Source organism: Mesoplodon mirus, assembly GCF_964341445.2.
Source record: "Mesoplodon mirus genome assembly, chromosome: 4".
In the NCBI taxonomy this organism is placed as follows: domain Eukaryota; kingdom Metazoa; phylum Chordata; class Mammalia; order Artiodactyla; family Ziphiidae; genus Mesoplodon; species Mesoplodon mirus.
The window spans coordinates 148,223,971-148,247,710 of record NC_138979.1 but is presented as its reverse complement, the minus strand read 5'-3'; the positions used below and the strand labels follow the sequence as shown (position 1 = coordinate 148,247,710).

At 34.6% G+C, this 23,740-nt stretch overlaps 1 protein-coding gene across 1 annotated transcript in view; it reads right to left on the bottom strand.

Annotated features, from left to right (window-relative positions):
* The window catches only part of SLC38A6 (solute carrier family 38 member 6), a 74,297-nt gene that overhangs the window by 14,308 nt on the left and 36,249 nt on the right, over positions 1-23,740 (bottom strand). The window contains 3 exon segments of the mRNA XM_082617437.1: positions 5,672-5,730; positions 6,188-6,270; positions 19,296-19,374. Coding sequence (XP_082473563.1) covers positions 5,672-5,730; positions 6,188-6,270; positions 19,296-19,374 — 221 coding nt within the window.

Sequence of the window (23,740 nt, the reverse complement as noted above, 5' to 3'; positions counted from 1 at the left end):
TCTGGGACAATAGATAAGAGTATAGGTTTTGATTTGCACTGTTTGGAGAGTATAATTTAAGAAAATAATAGTTTTCTGGACAGATTTTTTAAAATGTAATATAAATGCTATACAGATTTATTGATACAAACACATACTGATAAAAATAATCAGTGAAAAAGGTGCAATGGAAAAAAATAATCAATGAAAAAATTGGAATCCATCAAAAAAATTGGGGTTAATATATACATGTTTTCCTTAACCACTGTGTATTTTTAAACCTAATACTTAGAAAGTCTAAAATAAATTCAGGCATACCTCATTTTATTGTGCTTTACTTTATTGCACTTCACAGATACTGTGTTTTTTAATGGATTGAAGGTTTGTGGCAGCCCTGCATTGAGCAAGGTTATGGGCACCATTTTTCCAAGAGCATTTGCTCACTTCGTGTCTCTGTGTCACATTTTGGTAATTCTCAAAATATTTCAAACTTTTTCATTACTATCATATTTGTTATAGTGACTGATGATCCGTGATCCGTGATCTTTGATGTAACTATTGTAATTATTTTGGGGTGCCATGAACCATGCCCATATAAGATGGTGAACTTAATTCATAGATGCTGTGTGTGCTCTGACTGCTCCACTGACTGGCAGTTCTCATCTCTCTCCCTCTCCTCAGGCCTCGCTATTCCCTGAGACACAACAATATTGAAATTAGGCCAATTTATAACCCTACAATGGCCTCTAACTGTTCAATTGAAAGGAAGAGTTGCACATCTCTCACTTTAGATCAAAAGCTAGAAATGATTAAGCTCAGTGAGGAAGGCATGTTGAAAATTGAGACAAGCTGAGAGCTAGCCCTCTTGTACCAGACTGTTAGCCAAGTTGTGGATGCAAAGGAAAAGTTCCTGAAGGAAATGAAAAGTGCTACTCCAGTGAACACACAAATGATAAAAAAGGTGAAACAGCCATACTGCTGTTATGGAGAAAGTTTTAATGATCTGGATAGAAAATCAAACCAGCCACAACATTCCCTTAAGCCAAAGCCAAATCCAGAGCAAGGCCCTAACTCTCTTCAATTCTATGAAGACTGAGAGAGGTGAGGAAGCTGCAGAAGAAAAGTCTGAAGATAGCAGAGGTTGGTTCATGAGGTTCAAGGAAAGAAGCTGTCTCCATAACATAGAAGTGAAAGGTGAAGCAGCAAGTGCTCATGTAGAAGCTGCAGCAAGTTATCCAGAAGTTCTAGCAATGATCATTAATGAAGGTGACTACACTAAACAACAGATTTTCAATATAGACCAAACAGCCTTCTACTGGAAGAAGATGCCATTTAGGACTTTCATAGCTAGAGGAGAAGCCAATGCCTGGTTTCAAAGCTTCAAAGGATAGCCTGACTCTCTTGTTAGGGGCTAATGCAGCTGGTGACTTTAAGCTGAATACAATGCTAATTTACCATTCCCCCAATCCTAGGACCCTTAAGAATTATGCTAAATCTACTCTGCCTGTGCTCTATAAATGGAACAACAAAGCCTTGATGACAACACATCTGTTTATTATTTTAAGCCCACTGTTGAGAACTACTGCTCAGAAAAAAAGATTCCTTTCAAAATACTATTGCTTGGGGACTTCCCTGGTGGTCCAGTGGTAAAGAATCCACCTTCCAATGCAGGGGATGCAGGTTTGGTCCCTGGTCGGGGAACTAGGTTCCCACATGCCGCGGAGCACCTAAGCCCACGCGCCACAACTACTGAGCTTGCACGCCTCAACTAGAGAGCCCATGTGCTGCAAACTACAGAGCCCATGCGCTCTGGAGCCCACGTGCTCTGGAGCCCACGTGCCCTGGAACCTGCTCATTGACAATGCACCTGGTTACCCTAGAGCTCTGATGGAGATGTGCAACAAGATTCATGTTGTTTTCATGCCTCCTAACACAACATCCATTCTGCAGCCCATGGACTGAGGAGTAATATTGACTTTCAAGTCTTATTCTTTAAGAAACAATTGCATAAGGCTATAGTTGCTGGAGATGGTGATTCCTCTGATGGAGCTGAGCAAAGTAAACTGAAAACCATCTGGAAAGGATTCATCATTCTAGATGCCATTAAGTGCATATGTGATTCATGGGAAGAGATCAAAATATCAACTTTAACCGAAGTTTGGAAGAAGTTGATTCCAACCCTCATGGATGACTTTGAGGGGTTCAAGACTTCAGTGGAGGAAGTCACTACAGATGTGGTGGAAAGAGCAAGAGAACTAGAATTAGAAGTGAAGCCTGAAGATGTGACTGAATTGCTGCAATCTCATGACAAAACTTGAATGGGTCCAGAGTTGCTTTTTATGGATGAGCAAAGAAAGTGGTTTCTTGAGATGGAATCTACTCCTGGTGAAGATGCTGTGAAGACTGTTGAGATGAATACAAAGGATTTACAATATTACATGAACTTAATTGATAAAGCAGTGGCAGGGTTTGAAAAGATTGACTCCAATTTTGAAAGAAGTTCTACTGTGGAAGCAGCATTGCATGCTGCAGGAAATCATTCATGAAAGGAAGGGCCAATTGATGCAGCAATCTTCACTGTTGTCTTATTTTAAGAAATTGTTACAGCCTCCCCAACCTTTAGCAACCACCACCCTGATCAGTCAGCAGCCATCAATATCAAGGTAAGACCTTCCACCAGCAAAAAAGATTACAACTCGCTGAAGGCTCAGATGATGATTAGCATTTTTTAGCAATTTTTTTTCTTTTACATTATAGGTTATTGCAAGATATTGAATATAGTTCCCTGTGCCATACAGTAGGTCCTTGTCATTTACCTATTTTATATATAGTATGTGTATCTGTTAATCTCAAATTCCTAATTTACCCCTCCCCCTCTTTCCCTTTGGTAATCATAAGATTGTTTTCTGTGTCTGTGAGTCTGCTTCTGTTTTGTAAATAAGTTCATTTGTGTCATTTTTTTTTAGATTTCACATGTAAGTGATATCATATGATCTTTGTCTTTCTCTGTCTGACTTACTTCATTTAGTATGTTAATCTCTAGGTCTATCCATGTTGCTGCAAATGGCATTATTTCATTCTTTTTATGTCTGAGTAAGAGATAAAGTATTTTTAAATTAAGGTATGTACATTGTTTTCTTAGACATAATGCTATTGTACACTTAATAGTCTACAGTATAGGGTAAACATAACTTTTATATGCACTGGGAAACCAAAAACTTTGTGTCACTTGCTTTGTTACAATACTAGGTTTATTGCAGTGGTCTGGAATCAAACCCGCAATATCTCTGAGGTATGCCTATATGCCAATTAAAAAGAGACTTAAGAAGAAAGTATATAGTGTCTTCACTGTCCCATTGTAGACCAAATTTAAATTGTGCTCCTAGGTAAAGTCTGAGCGGACGGTTTGTAAAGCATAATAAATGCAGAATAAGGGTATTATTTCCATATGACAGCTACAGTAGGAATCTGCATCAAATTAAAGAGTATCTGCCATGACAGAAATGAAAACTGTGAAAACTACAATAGACATGTTGTATCAATACATTTTACCTGCTTCAAATTATTGGCTATAAAAACCAAATTACTCCTAACTATGCAATGCTTGTGTGGTCAATTATCTGTGAGGAAAATATTCAATGTGTGTACACTGATTCTCTTTAATATCCATATGTTCATTTGCAAATATAGGCCACTCTAAACCATGTAGATGCTTCTCAAAAATCAAACTATGATGAAATTATTTGTTGTTTCCCTCTTAATGTGGCACCTATAAAGTGTGTTTATGGATGTTAAGTAAACTTATTGTGGTAATCATCTTGCAATATATGTAAGTCGTCATTATGCTGCACACCTTAAACTTACGCAGCGCTGTAAGTTTATATCTTTATAATGTCAACTATATCTCAATAAAATAGAAAAAAATCTTAAAAAAAAAAGTGTATGTTCCGGCTTCCCTGGTGGCACAGTGGTTAAGAATCTGCCTGCCAACTCAGGGGACATGGGCTTGAGCCCTGGTCCGGGAAGATCCCACATGCCGTGGAGCAACTAAGCCCATGTGCCACAACTACTGAGCCTGTGCTCTAGAGCCCGCAAGACACAACTACTGAGCTCACATGCCACAACTACTGAGCCTGTGCTCTAGAGCCTGCAAGACACAACTACTGAGCTCACGTGCCACAACTACTGAAGCCCGTGCTCATAGAGCCCGTCTCGTGCTCGGCAACAAGAGAAGCCACCGCAACGAAGAGTAGCCCCTGCTCGCCACAACTAGAGAAAGCCCACACGCAGCAATGAAGACCCAATGCAGCCCCCCAAAATTAAATAAATAAATAAGACCAGTAGGATATTAGAAATGAAGAATTATTAGCAATAGATTATTTATTTTAAAAAGTGTATGTTCAATTCACTTACTTGTAAGATACAAGTTGGGCAATTTTTGCAGGGGAGGGCAATGATTTTAATGTTGATAAATTCAACAAATGATTAAAGGTAAGCACTGTTAAGTATTTTTAGTTTTAAGAGCATTCATTGAAGTATAAATATTTCTGTACACTGAAACCAGGGTCACTTTCACTTCATTTAAATAATCTAAAGTTGTTTTATCCTTGTATCCCAGAAGATAGTTTAGCCTAAGTTAAATGCATCCTAAATGTTTTGACAGCTTGGAAATCTGGTTCTATTATATGGTTTAACTAATAATGTGATGTCTTGCTCTTTTGGACAGCATTTTTCTTTCATTCATTTCTCAATAACAAAGGAGAGTTTAAATAAGCTTATGATTTTAAGAGTTTAATCAAGCCATTTAGGTATGTATCTTGGCAAGTTTAAAATGTTTAATCCTACTTAAGGTTTGACAGACTGACTATGGAATAAACTTCTAAGCAAAAAGAAAAAGGATATTTTTTTCCAAAATTTCACACAAAAATACAGTCTTTGGAATGTTAAAATCTGTTTTAGAAGAATTTAAAAGAAATAAGAAATTCAAATTCTCTTTTATCTTTAAAAAAATTCTCTTATCTTTATATTAAATTATTTTATAACTATTAGAATAAAGTTTACCATCTAAGCGATATTTTTCCTACGTTATAACAAAAATGAGCTAATTTAAAAAAACATTCCACATGTGAAAAAAAATTTCTTTGCAGCAGGCTTTTCATGAGAGCTTAACCACGCTGAATAAACCAGACCAGATAGAATTCAGGCACTCCAATTCTTACTAGATCTCATCAACGGTTAAGCCCCTGAAGCTATGGTTTCATTAATGGAACAAAGTTTCAAAAATTAAGATGACTAGGACCAAATTGATTTTACGGATTAGAACCAGCCTGATTCTCATGCTTGAGTATCCCCCAAAACACACACATACACACACAATATTGTACAGAAATAAATGGATACATACACCTAGCCAAAGAATTATACTCCATCTAAGGTTTTAACAGAATTGGTATGCTCTCCTCTCTAGTTAACCAGAAGAGAAACTGAATTTGAAATGCTATTCTAGCTAAGCCTCTTCAAAAATAGATACAATGAAGGAAACAGTTTTGCAGAATAAAAGTGCTTTTAATAACACGTTGAAATAAAATGGGATACCTTCCCAAAACAAAACAGAGTTAAGAGAAAAAAGACATTAACACAATGAGTTCAATTTTAGTGAGGAGATAAGCAATACACTATATTTTAAACTTACCACAAGAGCAAAGAACACCATAAAGAAAAATGATAAACTACTTGTGTAGCCAAGAAAGCCTGTAAAATAACAGTAAAATAAAAAGCAATTTATAAGGAAAGTGATCCTAACGTGCAGCTAAAGCTATACATCTTGGGCATGTTTTTTATTACAGTGCTTGGTATCTGGGGCTTAGGGCTGAGAATAACAACATTCCAACTATCTGTCACAGATCATTTATGTAGCTCTGTACAGCAGAATTGGAACTGGCTTACCACTAATGGTACACTGTAAGGAAAGGCTGCTCTTTAATGTTCCGTTGTAAAGGTTTTATTTTAGTGGGGCAGACAAAATACTACTGCAAACCAAGTAATAGGTTAACTAGGCAGGGCTGAAAGCTGAACAACCTAAAAGTCCAAGTTCAAAATTATTCACAACCACCTTCTGCTAAAAATGTGGTACTATGAAATTTAAAAGCCCCTTAATAGTATTTTCTTTCTTTCTAAACAAATAATGTCCTCTTCTATAAAGACTTACCTATTTTAGGAAGAAGTGCGAGAGGGAACACAATGGCAACACAAATGATTATTAGCAGTGTTTCTCCATCAAGATACCAAGACCTATTAGGAAAAAAAGTTCTATTTTAGGCACAGGACTTCAGCGTTTGTGTTTACACACACACACACACACACACACTCATCAGTATAACCATTACAACCACCCATTAGGAAAAGCCTACTTCTTTTTGTTAAAATACTTTCTTGTGGGATCCTATTATTCTTGTTAATGAATTCACATTTTAAAATGTATCAAAACAATGAGATGCCATTTTTCAACTACCAAATTAGCAAATATTTTAAAGTAAGATAATAGACAATGTGAATGAAGAGTGATGAGATGTACACAAAAGTAGTGAAAGTATAAACTGTGTAAATTACCTTTCTGGAAAGCAGTTTGGCAATAGATACTGAGAGCCTTAAGATATTTGACACTTAACAAATGACTATTAAAAATAAGAAAACAATCACCAATAAGAACATTTTTGTAAAAAGATGTTTACTGAAAACATTTAAAATAATGAAAATTGGAAACAAACATCTAAGACCATGACAAATTTAAAATAAATTATGAGACTATGGGACAATCATAAAAAAACATTTTATAAGTATAATAATATACTGAATATATCATAAATATATTTAGTATGATAACAAGTTTGAGGGAAAATATAGATTCATTAAAAATGGAAAGGAACTGCAATATATTGGTAGCCATTATCCCTGGGTGGTAGAATGATGGGTACTTTTTCTTCTTTATAGTTTTCCATATTTTTCAAATTTTCGGGAAAGGACATGAACTACCAGGAGAAAACATATGACATTTTTCATATAAAGGCAATAGAATAATGAATGAGAAAAGGTAGATTAAAAGTGTGATAGTGTATTTGACTTTTTTTTAAAAAAATGGATGCACATTTTAAAAAAGTCAGAAAGATATACTTAAAATACCAAAAGTGGATATCTCCATGTAGCAGCATCAAGAAATTTTTATTTTATTTACTGGTTGCATATACATGGTTTTAATTTTTCAATATAAAAATACATGTGAAGTTTTTAAAAATTAGACAATTCCCCCAAGACTTTAATAGTAAAGACTCTGCTTTAGTACATAAAAATTAAACAATTCGTGAAAGAAGTACAACTAGTAAATACACATGAAGAAAAACCCAATCTCTGGTGCTAATTAAAGAAATAAATAATAAGGCTATAGAAATTAAATGAGTAAAAATATTAAAAAAAATAATATTCAAGGATGTGGAATAATTGGTCCTTCACACATTGCTAGTGATCTTGTCAATTAGCATTATCTTTTGGAAAAACATTGATAATATGTACAAAGGACAATAAAAATGTGGAAATCTACTCTAAGAGAATAATCTAAAATATAAAGAATTCTATGTGCATGAAGCTGTGACTACAACATTATTATAATATTAGAAAGTTGAGGGAAAATCCTATATATCTAACAATAGAAAATGTTTACGTCAAAAACAGCACACTCTTTTAAAAAAATTTTTTATTGGATCTATGTATATGTATAACTGATTCATTTTGCTGTACACCTGAAACTAACACATTGTAAATCAACTATACTCCAATAAAAATTTTTTTAAAAAAGCACACTCAATGGAATATTAAGCAGCTTTTGAAAAAAACATTTAGTAAAATAGAAAATACTAATGATAGAAATACAAAATAAATATTATTAACTATGTTTGAAAAATGCTTTTTGGGAAAAATTCAAAGGAAATAAAATGATAACAGTGATTAGGTAAGAGACGGTATTATGCATAATTTTTATTTGCTTTCTCTTCTAAATTTTCTGCAATGTAGCTGTCATATTTTTACACTGAAACATATGCATATATACACATGCACAATGGTAACAAAGTAAAATTCATGCTAATATGAGAGCTGGGAGCATCGAAGACAATAGGTATTACTTTTTCAAGTCATTTGGTAGATGCTCTCAAAATTTCCAATTGGCTATAATGTATCCTTTCACTACCAGATAGCCAAAGTCTCCCACTGCCTGTTAAATTAAGAAAATGGACAAATTCCTAGAAACGTACAACATACGAAGACTGAATCAGGAAGAACTAAAAAATACGAACAGACCAATAATGAGTAAGAACACTGAATCAGTAATCAAAAACCCACCAACAAAGAAAAGCCCAGGACCCATGGTTTTACTGGTGAATTCTACCAAACATTTCAAGAAAAATTAATGCCACTACTTCTCAAACTCTTCCCAAAAACTGGAGCAGAGTGAAAACTCCCAAACTCATTTTATGAGGCCAGCATACCCTACTGTCAAAGCCACATAAGGACACTGCAAAAAAAACAAAACTACAGACCAATAACCCTGGTGAATATATTACAAAAATTCTCAACAAAATATTAGCAAACTGAATTCAACAGCACATTAAAAGGATCATACACTATGATCAAGTGGGATTTATCTATGGGATGCAAGGGTGGATCAACATATGAAAATCAATCAACATGATATAGCACATTAATAGAATGAAAGATAAAAATCATATGATCATCTCAGTAGCTGCAAAAAAAAAGCATGTGACAAAATACAATATCCTTTCATGATAAAAACCTTCAACAAATTTGACATAGAGGGAACAAATCTCAATATAATAAAGGCTATAGGTTGAATGCTTCTTCTCTAAGATCAGGAACAAGACTGGGGTGCCTACTCTTACCACTCTTATTCAACATAGTTGAATAGTTGTTCCACTCTTATTCAACATTCAACACAGAAGTCTTAGCTAGAGCAATCAGGCAAGAGAAAGAAATAAATGGCATACAAATTGGAAAAGAAGTAAATCTGTCTTTATTTGTGGATATGATCTTATATATAGAAAATCCTGAAGACTGCAACCAAAAAACTGTTAGAGCTAATCAACAAATTATGTAAAGTTGAAGGATACAAAATCAACATACAGAAATCAGTTGTGTTTTTATAAACTAACAAAGAAATATTTGAAAAAGAAATAAAGAAAACAATCCCATTCACAATAGCATGAAAGCAATAAAATACTTATGACTATTTAACAAAGGAAGTGAAAGATTAGTACACTGAAAACTATAAGGCTTAAATGGAAGAAATTGAAGACACAGACAAATGGAAATATATCCAGTCTGTGTTCATGGATCAGAAGAATCAATAGTGTTAAAATGTCCATACTATCCAAAGCTATCTATAGAGTCAATGCAATTGCTATCAAATTCCAATGACATTATTTCCCAAAACAGAACAATCCTAAAATTTGTATGGAACCACAAAAGACTCCAAATAGCCAAAGCAATCCTGAGAAAGAAAACAAAGCTGACTTCAAACTATACTACAAAGCTTTAGTAATCAAAACAATATAGTACTGGCATAAAAATAGACACACAGACCAACAGAACAGACTAGAGAGCCTAGGAATACCCCCTCCCCACCCCATATACTGTCAACTAATATTCAACAAAGGATCCAAGAATATTCAGTGGGGAAAGAAGTCTTTTCAATAAATTGTACTGAGAAAATTGGATAGCCATATACAGAAAAATGAAATCTATCTTACAGCATTCACAAAAATTAACTTGAAATAGATTAAGACTTAAATGTAAGACCTGAAACTATAAAACTTATAGAAGAAAACACAAGGAAAAAGCTTCTTGACATTTGTCGTGGCAACAGTTTTTTTTTTAATACGACACCAAAAGCACAAGCAACAAAAGCAAAAATGAAAGGAACTATATCAAAATAAAAAGCTTCCGTACAGCAAAAGAAACAATCAACAAAATGAAAAGGCAATCTACAGAATGGAAGAAAATATTTCCAAATCATATATCTGATAAGAGACTAATATTCAAAATACATAAAGAACTCACACAGTTCAATAGCAAAAAATCAAACAATCCAATTTTAAAATGGGCAGAGGAAATAGACATTTTTTTTTCTCCAAAGAAGATACATGAATGGCCAACAGGTGTGTGAAAAGATGATCAACATCTCTAATCATCAGGGAAATACAAATCAAAAGCACAATGAAATATCACCTCACACCTGTTAGTATAGGTATCATCAAAAAGACAAGAGAGGGACTTCCTTGGCAGTCCAGTGGTTAAGACTTCGCCCTCCAATGCAGGGGGTGTGGGTTTGATCCCTGGTCAGGGAGCTAAGATCCCACATGCCTCGTGGCCAAAAAACCAAAATAAAAAACAGAAGCAATATTGTAACAAATTCAATAAAGACTTTAAAAATGATCCACATCAAAAAAAATCTTAAAAAAAAAAGACAAGAGATAACAAGTATTGACAAGGATATGGAGAAAAGGGAAGACTTGTGCACTGTTGGTGGGAATGTGAATTGGTTCAGTCACTATGGAAGACAGTATGTTGGTTCCTCAAAAAATTAAAAACAGAACTACCATATGATTGGTCCAACAATCCTACTTCTGGGCATACATCAAAAGGAAATTAAAACAGGATATCAAAAAGATATCTGTACTCCCATGTTTATTGCAGCATTATTCACAGTAGCCAAGATATGGAAACAACCTAAGTGTCTGTCAATGGATGAATCGATAAAGAAGATGTGGTGCATACGCGCACAACAATGGAATATTATTCAGTCATGAGAAAGAAAGAAATTTTGCCATTTGTGATAACATCAACAGACCAATGTGAGCATTATGCTAAGTGAGATAAGTCAGACAGAAAAAGACAAATACTGTATATCACATATTTGTGGAATCTAAAAAAGCTGAACTTGTAGGAACAGAGTAGAATGGTGGTTAGCAGGGGCTGGTGGGTAGGGGGACTGAGGAGATGTTGATCAAATGGTATAAACTTGCAAGTAGAGAATGAATAAGTTCTGGGAATCTAATGCAAAGCAATGTGATTATAGTTAACATAACTATTTTATATACTTGGAAGTTGCTAAGAGACTGGATGTTAAATGTTCTCACTACAGAAAAGAAATGATAAGTACATAAGGTAATGTAGATATTAGCTAACACTACAGTGGTAATCATACCACAGTATATAAGTGTATCAAATCTACATGTTGGACACCTTAAACTTACACAATGTTGTTATATGTAAATATCTCACTTAAAAAAAAAAAGGAAAGGTTTTCCTCTACATGGGCTTCAGGCCATGGCTTCTAACACAAACTTAATGATTCACTGTGTCTCTTTTACACCTTGGTGTATGAAGAAGTCCTCTTTAATGTATCTTTAAAAGGTACTATTGGTCTTCCCTGGGTGTGCGATTTCGATCCCTGGTCAGGGAACTAAGATCCTGCACGCCATGCAGTGCAGCCAAAAAATAAAAAAAGATACACAATAAAAGGTACTTTTGGGTGCTGACAACTTCCTCTTTAACAGAACAAGAGAAGGAGCAACAGCAGAAGCAACACCATGAGCACAGCTCACCCTTCTCCACCCTAACTCATGTCTTTAGGAAATGCATGTGCCAGAAACTAAAACCTACACATAAGTATTTCTAGCTAATGGGCCTGCATTTGCACATGCCCCTCAAGTCCTGGTATGCAGGAGGTTCTAAGAGCGTGCAGAGATTACAAATACAACATGACACTCCTCGGCATATTCATCTTCTAATCACTCTTGAATACCTATGAAAATGGGAACTTCAAAATAACCCTCACTGAAGAACACCTGGCAACTAAATTTCTGAAGCTGGCAAAAAGCCCAGGGCTCTATGCCTGAAATCTCCTTCCTTCTGAGACCCAAAAGAGACTCACACAGTTGCAGTGCAAGGAAAAAAAAAGGCCCAGAGGCGCACCAAAGTAGATTCCATCTGTTAATTCTGCTGTCCCTGCTGTCACGAAGGGAGAGCTGGGCAAAGGGAGCACGTTAATCCTCAGGACCAAAGACTCTTTTCTCCTGTATAAGAATCTTAGGAACACTGAAATTCTGAACTTTATAACATACACTATTATATACTTTATAACTTTATAATTTCAGATCACAATTCACTCATGTCTGTAGAAGCCACATGACTGCCCAGAGCACTGAACTGGGGGCCAGAAGATAACTTCACCTCCTCCCAGCAGTTAACTCAGAATCACAGAGTTATGGAATGTTAGAGCTAGAAGGGACCTCAGAGATCATCTGGTTCAACAACTTCATTCTATGTCTGCAAAATCAGCAAAAGGATGAAGATGATCTTAGTAATAGAAGCAATGGAAATACTCTCTATTCTTCAATAGTCACTCTGAATTTATGGTATTTTTTCAGATACTGCCTCATTTTTCTCAAGATTGTGATTTCTTTACACTCTATTCACAGGATTAAACTTTTAATTCCTAATATTAAAAAGAACTATTGCAAAAAATAGTTTCTCTATCCCTATTCTGGCTACTGGTTAATATTAATCATTTCTTATCTTTATTAAGTTATCTTAATACAGACAATTATAACTACAATGCTTTTATTTACCATTCATCAAAATTAAAGGCATTGGGGCTTCCCTGGTGGCGCAGTGGTTGAGAGTCCGCCTGCCGATGCAGGGGACACGGGTTCGTGCCCCAGACCAGGAGGATCCCACATGCCGCAGAGTGGCTGGGCCCGTGAGCCATGACCGCTGAGCCTGCGTGTATGGAGTCTGTGCTCCGCAACGGGAGAGGCCACAACAGTGAGAGGTCCGCGTACCGCAAAAAAAATAAATAAAAAAAATAATAAAGGCATTGAGCTGCAAGAGCTGCTTGTAAATCTTGGAGATTAATCCTTTGTCAGTTGCTTCATTTGCAAATATTTTCTTCCATTCTGAGGGTTGTCTTTGGGTCTTGTTTATGGTTTCCTTTGCTGTGCAAAACTTTTAAGTTTCATTAGGTCCCATTTGTTTATTTTTGTTTTTATTTCCATTTCTCTAGGAGGTGGGTCAAAAAGGATCTTGCTGTCATTTATGTCATAGAGTGTTCTGCCTATGTTTTCCTCTAAGGGCTTGATAGTCTGGCCTTACATTTAGGTCTTGCATCCATTTTGAGTTTATTTTTGTGTATGGTGTCAGGGAGTGTTCTAATTTCATACTTTTATATGTACCTGTGCAGTTTTCCCAGCACCACTTATTGAAGAGGCTGTCTTTTCTCCACTGTATATTCTTGCCTCCTTTATCAAAGATAAGGTGACCATATATGTATAGGTTTATCTCTGGGCTTTCTATCCTGTTCCATTGATCCATGTTTCTGTTTTTGTGCCAGTACCATACTGTCTTGATTACTGTAGCTTTGTAGTATAGTCTGAAGTCAGGGAGCCTGATTCCTCCAGCTCCATTTTTCTTTCTCAAGATTGCTTTGGCTATTCGGGGTCTTTTGTGTTTCCATACAAATTGTGAAATTTTTTGTTCTAGTTCTCTGACAAATGCCAGTGGTAGTTTGATACGGATTGCATTGAATCTGTAGATTGCTTTGGGTAGTAGAGTCATTTTCACAATGTTGATTCTTCCAATCCAAGAACATGGTATATCTCTCCATCTATTTGTATCAGCTTTAATTTCTTTCATCAGTGTCTTATAATTTTCTGCATACAGGTCTTTTGTCTCCTCAGGTAGGTTTATTCCTAGATATTTTATTCTTTTTGTTGCAACAAAACAACCCAATCCAAAAATGGGCAGAAGACCTAAATAGACATTTCTCCAAAGAAGATATGCAGATTGCCAACAAACACATGAAAGAATGCTCAACATCATTAATCATTAGAGAAATGCAAATCAAAACTACAATGAGGTATCATCTCACACTGGTCAGAATGGCCATCATCAAGAAATCTAGAAACAATAAATGCTGGAGAGGGTGTGGAGAAAAGGGAACACTCTTGCACTGCTGGTGGGAATGTAAATTGATACAGCCACTATGGAGAACAGTATGCAGGTTCCTTAAAAAAATAAAACTAGAACTACCATATGACCCAGCAATCCCACTACTGGGCATATACCCTGAGAAAACCATAATTCAAAAAGAGTCATGTACCAAAATGTTCATTGCAGCTCTATTTACAATAGCCAGGACATGGAAGCAACCTAAGTGTCCATCAACAGATGAATGGATAAAGAAGATGTGGCACATATATACAATGGAATATTACTCAGCCATAAAAAGAAACGAAATTGAGTTATTTGTAGTGAGGTGGATGGACTTGGAGTCTGTCATAAAGAGTGAAGTAAGTCAGAAGGAGAAAAACAAATACCGTATGCTAACAGATATATATGGAACCTAAGGAAAAAAAAAAAAAACCTAAGAGCCTAGGGGTAAGACAGGAATAAAGACACAGATCTACTAGAGAATGAACTTGAGGATATGCGGAGGGGGAGGGGTAAGCTGTGACAAAGTGAGAGAGTGGTGTGGACATATATACACTACCAAATGTAAAACAGATAGCTAGTGGGAAGCAGCCGCATAGCACAGGGAGATCAGCTCGGTGGTTTGTGACGACCTAGAGGGGTGGGATAGGGAGGGTGGGAGGGAGGGAGATGCAAGAAGCAAGAGATATGGGAACATATGTATATGTATAACTGATTCCCTTTGTTATAAAGCAGAAACTAACACACCATTGTAAAGCAATTATACTCCAATAAAGATGTTAATAAATAAATAAATAAATAAATAAATAAATAAATAAATAAATAAATAAAGGCAATACAGTAATGCACAGTAAAGTTAGTTTAAATTTCACGTGCATGTCACAGTCAACTGAATTGTGCTTGGCAATGGATATTTTCCAAGGAACAGAAATGATTAAACTTACAAAATAAAACTGCAGCTTGAGAAATACAAGCCAGTACAAAGAAATTGCAAAAGCACATTTTATAACTCAAGATTTTAGAAGAATATGCTAACCTGAAAATTCTTCCTAAGTGGGGGAAAAAAGAGTTATCTAACAAAACCCCTATTTTCCTACTGTGATCTATTGTAAATATACACTCTCTTCAAGCCAAAAGAATTAGAGTAAAAAGTTTTATACTTCCTGGAAAACTTGTTTGATCTGTGGATTTAATCCTATATGATAAAAATGTTCCAAGTATGAAATATAGAGTATAGATCCTTAGCTGTATTTCAAATGCTTTGGCATGCAGATTTTTTCCCGTATTTTAATGAAAACCAGATTTATTTATAAGTTGCTTTAATTTCATTCTCGAATGGAACAAGAGTATCATATGTTCTGAATTAGGATCTTACTCACATCCCATATCAATTATGTAACTCAAATGCAAGACAACTTAATTGTGTCAATCATATTCCACTGACAAGATCATTAAATGTTAACAGAGAGCTTCCAACTTTTAACAGTCATAGATTTTTTGAATAGAAGTTATTCTATGAAAAATATAGATGCCTCATAAAAATTTGGTATAAGTATTATAACTTCTGACTTCTAATAATAATTTTTGAAATTAGGATATTATGAAAATAAAGTTTCTTTTTGATAACATCTTTATAAAGGTTTAGTTTTCACAAAGGCACATCAAATCTCATGGATAACACAGAAAATAAGCACAACAGAAAATTCTTAACTGCAATGCATTGTAATTCAAACCCTAAAAGTTTATCAATATCAGATTAATCTCACAGAAGAAATATTGCTCTGTAAGTCTACCTAGAAATAAATTGCCCAGATAGTTAAATCAATTACCATAACATTTGTGTCTTAATTATTTTACAGCATTAAGGTTTAAAGACTAATGATTTAACTGCATTCTAACCAATTAATATAATTAGTCACTTACTAATGCTTTTCAAAACTTTGAAATCCAAAATAAGTGAATATACATTACATTTAAAACAAGATGAGGCTGTTAAAAAGATGTGCAATTTTAAAACGTCATAACAGAGATGATGCAAACTGGCCACAGTATTTTGAAGTATACAGTTTTAAGAATTCATTTCTGACATGTAAAAATAACATTTTTATCAATTTTCTACCAATATGAATAAGATGGGGTTAATTTTTATTTGTTTCTTTAAACAAATCAGAGAAAAAAAAACCCAATAAAGTAAATGACAACTGATTTAAAATGAAGCTATGGTAAAAGCATCACTTTTAGAAAAAGAAGACCTAAGTTTTAACAGTTCTGTCACATACTACCTTAATTATTTCTAAAATTTTATATGTATTTTTGTCCTTGTGATATATGACAATAAAAAAGAAAATAAAGAGAAGTCACCAAATTCAGGACCAAGAAAAAGGAGAACAAATGTGACAACTAGTATGATTAACATAGTTTATGCAATACATTCAAATATGACTCTGACCTTCCTGGCAGTCAGAGCAAATAGGGAAAAACTACCTTTATATAGTTATTATTACTGGAATTCCTTCTTTTTCTTTTTTTTTTTTTTGAGGTATAACTGACATACGACATTATGGAGTTGCTTAATTCTCCACATTTACACTATGCTATCAGCTTACAAAAGCATGTATATTTATAATATCTTATTTGGTCATCTCAACAACTTTGTTAAGAAGGCAGTACTGGCACCACCATTATGCCAGATGAAGAAACCTCAGGCCCAAAATTAAATTATATGGCCAAAAGAAGTTAATTTCCTGAGGTTACTGAATATGAAATGGAGAGAATTTACCCTTAGTCTAACATTCTTTATTTCACCTCTTATTGCCTTGAGTTCTTAGCCCTAAATTAGAAAAGAAATTTATTGCATAGAATTAAAAAAAAATTTTTTATACAGCAGGTTCTTGTTATCTATTTTATACGTATTAGTGTATATATGTCAATCCCAATCTCCCAATTCATCCCACCACGACCCTGCTCCCTGCCGTTTTCCCCCTTTGGTGTCCATACGTTTGTTCTGTGCATAGAACTTTTTGAGTAATAAAAGTTGCCCTCAATATTTTTACAGCAAATACAAAAGCAAATTTCACATAAGTACGTCATTTAGCAACTGTTGATCAAAATAAGAGCAAAAAACTTAAAAGTAACTAGATAAAACTATAGATAAAATTTTTAAAAAGGTAGCTGTATCAGATGTGATAATGAACGTGGAAACCTATACAAAGTGCTATACAAAGGCACGATATCTTCCGATAATGAAAAATCATTAAGGACTTCTACTTACCTTTTTTCAATCACATATTCTTGATGGTTCCTATTCAGATTTAAACTATACCATATTTTCCTTATAAATATGTATTTGCAGTTGTCTAAGTAGAATTCTTTCATGGAAGCCAACTTGTAAAATCTAAAACTCAATTTCGAAAACTTGCCCTGCAGTCCAGAACAAGTTCAAATATTGGAGCAAAACAACCAAACATTTAAATCTAAAAGTCTGACGGGTTTTAGTGTTGTGGTTTAGAAACTATATATAATAATTTGATGACAATTAAAAGGATTCATTTAGCCTTTTCAAGTTTACTTTTCTAAAAATTTCATGTTATACGTAGTAAAAGGAAAAGTATAATTAATTTGGGTTTTTTCTGCCATAAAAAAGAGATGAGCCAATAGTCTTTAGAACCCAGTATTTTTTTTAACATCTTTATTGGAGTATAATTGCTTTACAATGTTGTGTTAGTTTCTGCTGTATAACAAAGTGAATCAGGTATATGTATACATATATCCCCATATCCCCTCCCTCTTGCATCTCCCTCCCACCCTCCCTATCCCACCCCTCTAGGTGGTCACAAAGTACTGAGCTGATCTCCCTGTGCTATGCAGCTGCTTCCCACTAGCTATCTGTTTTACATTTGGTGGTGTATGTATGTCCATGCTACTCTCTCACTTCCTCCCAGCTTACCCTTCCCCCTCCCCGTGTCCTCAAGTCCATTCTCTACATCTGCGTCTTTATTTCTGTCCTGCCCCTAGGTTCATTAGAACCATTTTTGTTTTTTAGACTCTATATATACGTGTTAGCATACGGTATTTGTTTTTCTCTTTCTGATTTACTTCACTCTGTATAAAAGACTCCAGGTCCATCCACCTCACTACAAATAACTCAATTTCATTTTTTTTATGGCTGAGTAATATTCCATTGTATATATGTGCCACATCTTCTTTATCCATTCATCCGATGATGGACACTTAGGTTGCTTCCATGTCCTGGCTATTGTAAATAGGGCTGCAATGAACATTTTGGTACATGTCTCTTTTTGAATTATGGTTTTCTCAGGGTATATGCCCAGTAGTGGGATTGCTGGGTCATATGGTAGTTCTATTTTTAGTTTTTTAAGGAACCTGCATACTGTTCTCCATAGTGGCTGTACCAATTTACATTCCCACCAACAGCGCAAGAGTGTTCCCTTTTCTCCACACCCTCTCCAGCATTTATTGTTTGTAGATTTTTTGACGATGGCCATTCTGACTGATGTGAGGTGATACCTCATTGTAGTTTTGATTTGCATTTCTCTAATGATTAGTGATGTTGAGCATCCTTTCATGTGTTTGTTGGCAATCTGTATATCTTCTTTGGAAACATGTCTATTTAGGTCTTCTGCCCATTTTTGGATTGGGTTGTTTGTTTTTTTGATATTGAGCTGCCCAGTATTTTTAAAATAAGAAAGGAGAAGAGCAGTGTAACATGGTTTAGTATTGTTTGTAATATTGTTAAAAAACAGGAAATGAAACAAATTTTTTCTAATAATGCTTTATAACAGGATCTTACACAAGTATGTTGTAACGTTATCACTCTGATTTATCTTTATCACTATGGTTTGCTGAAAAGTGGCAGCAGTATTATCCACTCCCCTCCTCTAAGACCTTCACTGTCGGTGCTTTCTGCCTTCCCCCATCCCCCACCCAATCTTTCATATCCAGAAATTTCTCCTTTACTCTTCTCCAAGAGCTAGCTCATACCTGTCCTGCCCTTTCATGCCCCCATGGAATGCAAGAATTACACTGGCACATCAGAGGGTTCACAGTGCAGTGCTCTGCACGTAATGGAGCATCACTAGACATCTGCAGAGTGTTTTCTTCTCTTATTACTCTGCCTCTGCCTAATTTGTAAGTGTCTTGAGGGCAGGGGCTACATTTATTTTACTTCACACAAGGGCTTAACATATATTTATTGAATTAATAAATGAATGGATACAATGTGAAATATTTTTTCTTACCCACTATGGTCTCCAGACAAAAATTCTGAAATAGCAGCAGGAAGCTCTGTTTTAATAATTAACAGATAAGATGACATAGCTGCAAACAGAATAAAAAGAGTTCCTATTAGAATTCTATAATTTTTAACCATTTAAAGAACAATCTATCCAGAAATATGGATGTCCATTTGGGCTATGACAGCATGTAGAAGATTAATTCATACTGCACTATCCTCAAAGATAGATATATACCAGGAATGGCGATAAATAACCTTGTAGAGAAGAATAATTGGTAAGCTCATTAGGTATCTTTTGTTTACATTTCAAGTCCAAGGCAAACGATTTAGGTAAAAGAAAGGGTCTTGATTATAGGCCACTTATAAATGAAATTTTGCTTGAAGTTTGGCCAAAACTCTTAATGTTATTCCCCTGTCCAAGGCATTAGCGGTTAGTTTAGCAACGTTTGATATAGATACAGGAGATAAATAAGTATAGCTAATAAGTTTGATTATTTGTTCTTTCTTACTAGAGAGAGACCTCCCCCCAGAAGTTTCACTTCCTCTCTCTCCTTTTCTCTGCCACTGTCCTCCCACACACATTTTGGACACGTTATTATAAAACAATAACAAAATGCACAGTGAGTTATATTTTAAGTTGTCCTCTAAAACAGATGAGAAAAGATTCAATTGCAACTATTAAGCATATTAAAGAGACAAAGCTTATAACTTTTATTCCATTTTATTAACAGGGCTCATTTGTATTATGCAATCAAAACCTGAAGCTAGCATTATTCTCACATTCTATCAGACAGGATCCAAGAACTTTTATAGTATTTTAATAATGATCCTATTTCTGGTATAGCTATAAAAAAAACCCCCACATCTTATTAACCTTCCATCATATACTAGGAAATGTTTAATATGGTTACAGAATACAGAACTCATTTATATGTAAATACTTGAGTTTAAACTTAAATGTTTAAGTATATAGAAACCCAGATGATTCAGAGTCAGTTTAACAGAGTAATAATCTCTGTTTCCCCCAGAGATTAAGTATATATTAAAAAAAGAGCCAACAAGAATATGTCCATGAAGAATAGAGTGTACTCTGTGTGCATGTTAATTTTATTACTTATTTATATTTCAGGAAACATTTCACTTTCTCCTTGGACCTACAAAAACTAAGAACACAAATGAATGCCAAGTCTGAATGGCAAAAATCTGGGGAAAAACTGATTAAAAGGCTCAAAGAGTTTAAGAAGAAGAATATATGTTTCTCAATAAACATATTTAAAAGTAGCTGAACTTCACAATTATTACAGTGCTGTGTGACCACTCGACCCTGGAGGGAAAAAAAAGCATATATACTAGTTTGTGTATAAATTTACATGAAGATAGGCAACGCTTACATATACTAACACATACAGTCTCTCTTTTTTTTTTTTTTGGTAAAACAACATGTACTTATGGCAAAGTAAAATTTAGAACAGTTAAGTAAATAGTCACTTCTCTGCAATGAAAATATACATATTCACATTTTCCAGTTTATGACTATTTCTTTTTTTCCAGCAGAAGTACAGCTGTTGAAATAAAGCCTTTTCCTCAGCAGAAGTACAGTACATTTCTCCAAACTCTCTGTTAGTTATGGGACATTATAATTAATCGTATGTGAAAAGGTATTCTAAGTTGTTCATATTCTCATAAGGAAAAATGCTACCAATTTGGTACAGAACAGAAGGAAGGTTTAGATTAACCTTCTCCACTAAAGGATTTGGGGGTCTTTGTTTATAATACTTTATCTATTCCAAAGAATCATACACATATGGTGTGATGATGAAAATCATGAACTGAATATTCTGAAACTGGCCTAGAGCTACTTAAATATATCTTGCAAGGAAAAAAAAAAAGTACTTGAAAACAAGGAATGCAGACTTCCTACACAATGTAATTTATTATCTGCCCATCAGTCTTTCTTGCTTGGATTAATCCAATACCACATGCTTTTCTAAAGTTTCAGACATTCATCTCTTTCAGTAATTTTCTATTATTTCTTTTAGATCTTTAGTTGTAAAAAGCTTCAATGAATATGAGATCATATTTCTTCCTAATATACAATCTGTCATTCTTCCCAGAATTTCTATTAGCCCCTGGCTAATCATTTGATCACTTTTATCCTCTGTTGTAGCCTTAACTCTTTGGTTTTCAAATGGGAGTCCTATTTCATTAGATTCCAGTCTGAAGAATCATGTATATTTCAAGAAATATGAACTCACCAAACATATGTTTCTCTCTCAGAAAAAAAGATCTCAGCATACAAGATATAAATATAATAAAACATGTAAAATACTGCTTCTTAGAGAATGCTGGTGTTTGTTTTAAGAGCTACAAAACCACAGAGCTCATGATGGGGAAAAACTCCACTGATTAAGCAAGTAAAACAAAGAAAGACACTATCCTTTTCACTGTCTAGATTATTTTTTCCTAACCACAAGAAAACTTTCATGCAAGGACTAGCACCTTAACATATTATATGTAGTACAGAGACAAACAAAAATTACTGAATATACATTAAGTTAGGAATACTTCTTAGATTTACATAAAAAGAACAGTCAGCTCAATAAAATAAAGGGGAAAAGTTTTAAAGATATAAATTCAATAGGAATGCTCATATATCCATTGTTTTTAACCCAAAGGTTCACTAGCTCCAAAAGTTGCTTGCCACACCTTTCATCTCATGTCTCCTATTAATAGCATAAGGAAGTGTTTAAGGAATTATCTTAGAGACAGGTCATAAGCAAGAACTTGTAAATGATTTTTGCTGACATTGATACACAGTATAGACTCCTAATACAAGACACACCACGTTGTCCTTTAAATTAATAGCTGTAACAGGGTCATCCACAAGAGCCATGGTTATAGCTAAGTGGTTCTGGCCTTCATACCACCAAAGCCAGAATTAGGGCTAGAAGACATACCTTGGTGACAGGTATTCAACCATTACAAATCATTTAGTTTCACCATATTAACTAAATAGGTATTCTTTTCTCCTTCATTTTAAACATAACAAATAGAACTCATTTAATAGAAACTGCCCTGGGAGGGAAATAAAAAATCTGTCAACTTAATCGAAACACAGAAGTTGAAAGTATTCTTTAAAAACCATGTGGAGAAGCAACTGTTCTATTAAGAAATGACTAAAATAGGGTAAAATTTGATTAGGCAATAGCAAGTAGTAAGGTATTAATATTGGTTGATCTAATCATAAAGAGAAACACATGAGTTGGGAGCATGGAGGCTGAGGGGAGAGATGTCAAAAACACAAAAGGGAAAAGTGCTCTGGAGGAGAAGAATTATAAGAACAGCAAACATTTGGGGGCTTAGTATGCCTGTTCTAAGTGATTTGCAAGTTATTTCCTCATTTAAAGTTAAGTTTAAATTTATTTCCTCACCACGAACCTGTGAGGTAGATATTATTTATTTCACAGGTGAGGAAATAGAGGCACAAAGAGTTAACTTGCCCAAGCTAGTGATGGTGGAAGCAGCCCATCTGGCTTGAGAAATCTGCACTATTAACTGTTACGTTATGAGAAAGTGCAGAGAAGCAAAGTGGAGAAGAAATCCACCACAGGAAAAAGAAATAAGAAAAGTCTATCAAAAGGACCACTCCCCAGCATTCTTCTTCTTTTTTTTTTAATCACCATTTAAACAACAAATTGCTTCCGAATGCTGAGTTTAGCAGTTGGGTTCAAAGAAAATAAAGAATTTCTACAACACAGAACATTAGTTAGAAGCATTAAAAACACTTATAATGTTCATTTCACTTTGAGATGTATTTTCATTTCAGTTTGTAGCTGGTTTGGTAAAGTGTTTAGTCAAGATTCCTCAGACAGGCTAAGGAGTTTCATGATAGGATTACTGCATTTACCACTATGATTCTATTGCATCTACAGCTATTACTGTAGTTCAGAAGAGAAAGTGTCCGGTTCTCACATATTTGAGATTTTAACACTACACTGAAATTGAAAAAAATTAATACAAAAACCAATTCTTCTTCCCACAAACTCTGTACTCTCATAGGCTACTTTTCCCAGGACTCCCTTAAAAAAAAAAAAAAAAAGACAAAGCTTCAATTGGAGTGTGGACCTAAGAAACCATTAGTTTACAAAAATAATTATCCTTTTTGTTAAACACTTAAAAACACGTATGAAGATCAGATTATGTAGATCTATTTTAAAAACAGAATTAGGTTTTCAGCACTTGGAAGAAGTTCAGCAACTTCCTGAAGGATTAGTCAGCCAGCTCTAAACAGATATACTATGGGAGGAAATAATAAGTTTGCCTTTCCTTCTAAGAGGGATTCAGTTTTACTTCAAACATGTTTTTAGTCATGGACAGCAACTGGTTTATTCTATTTAATGTGTCTTATTAACCTGGTGTTCCTACTAAATGTCCAAATGCCACTGAAAT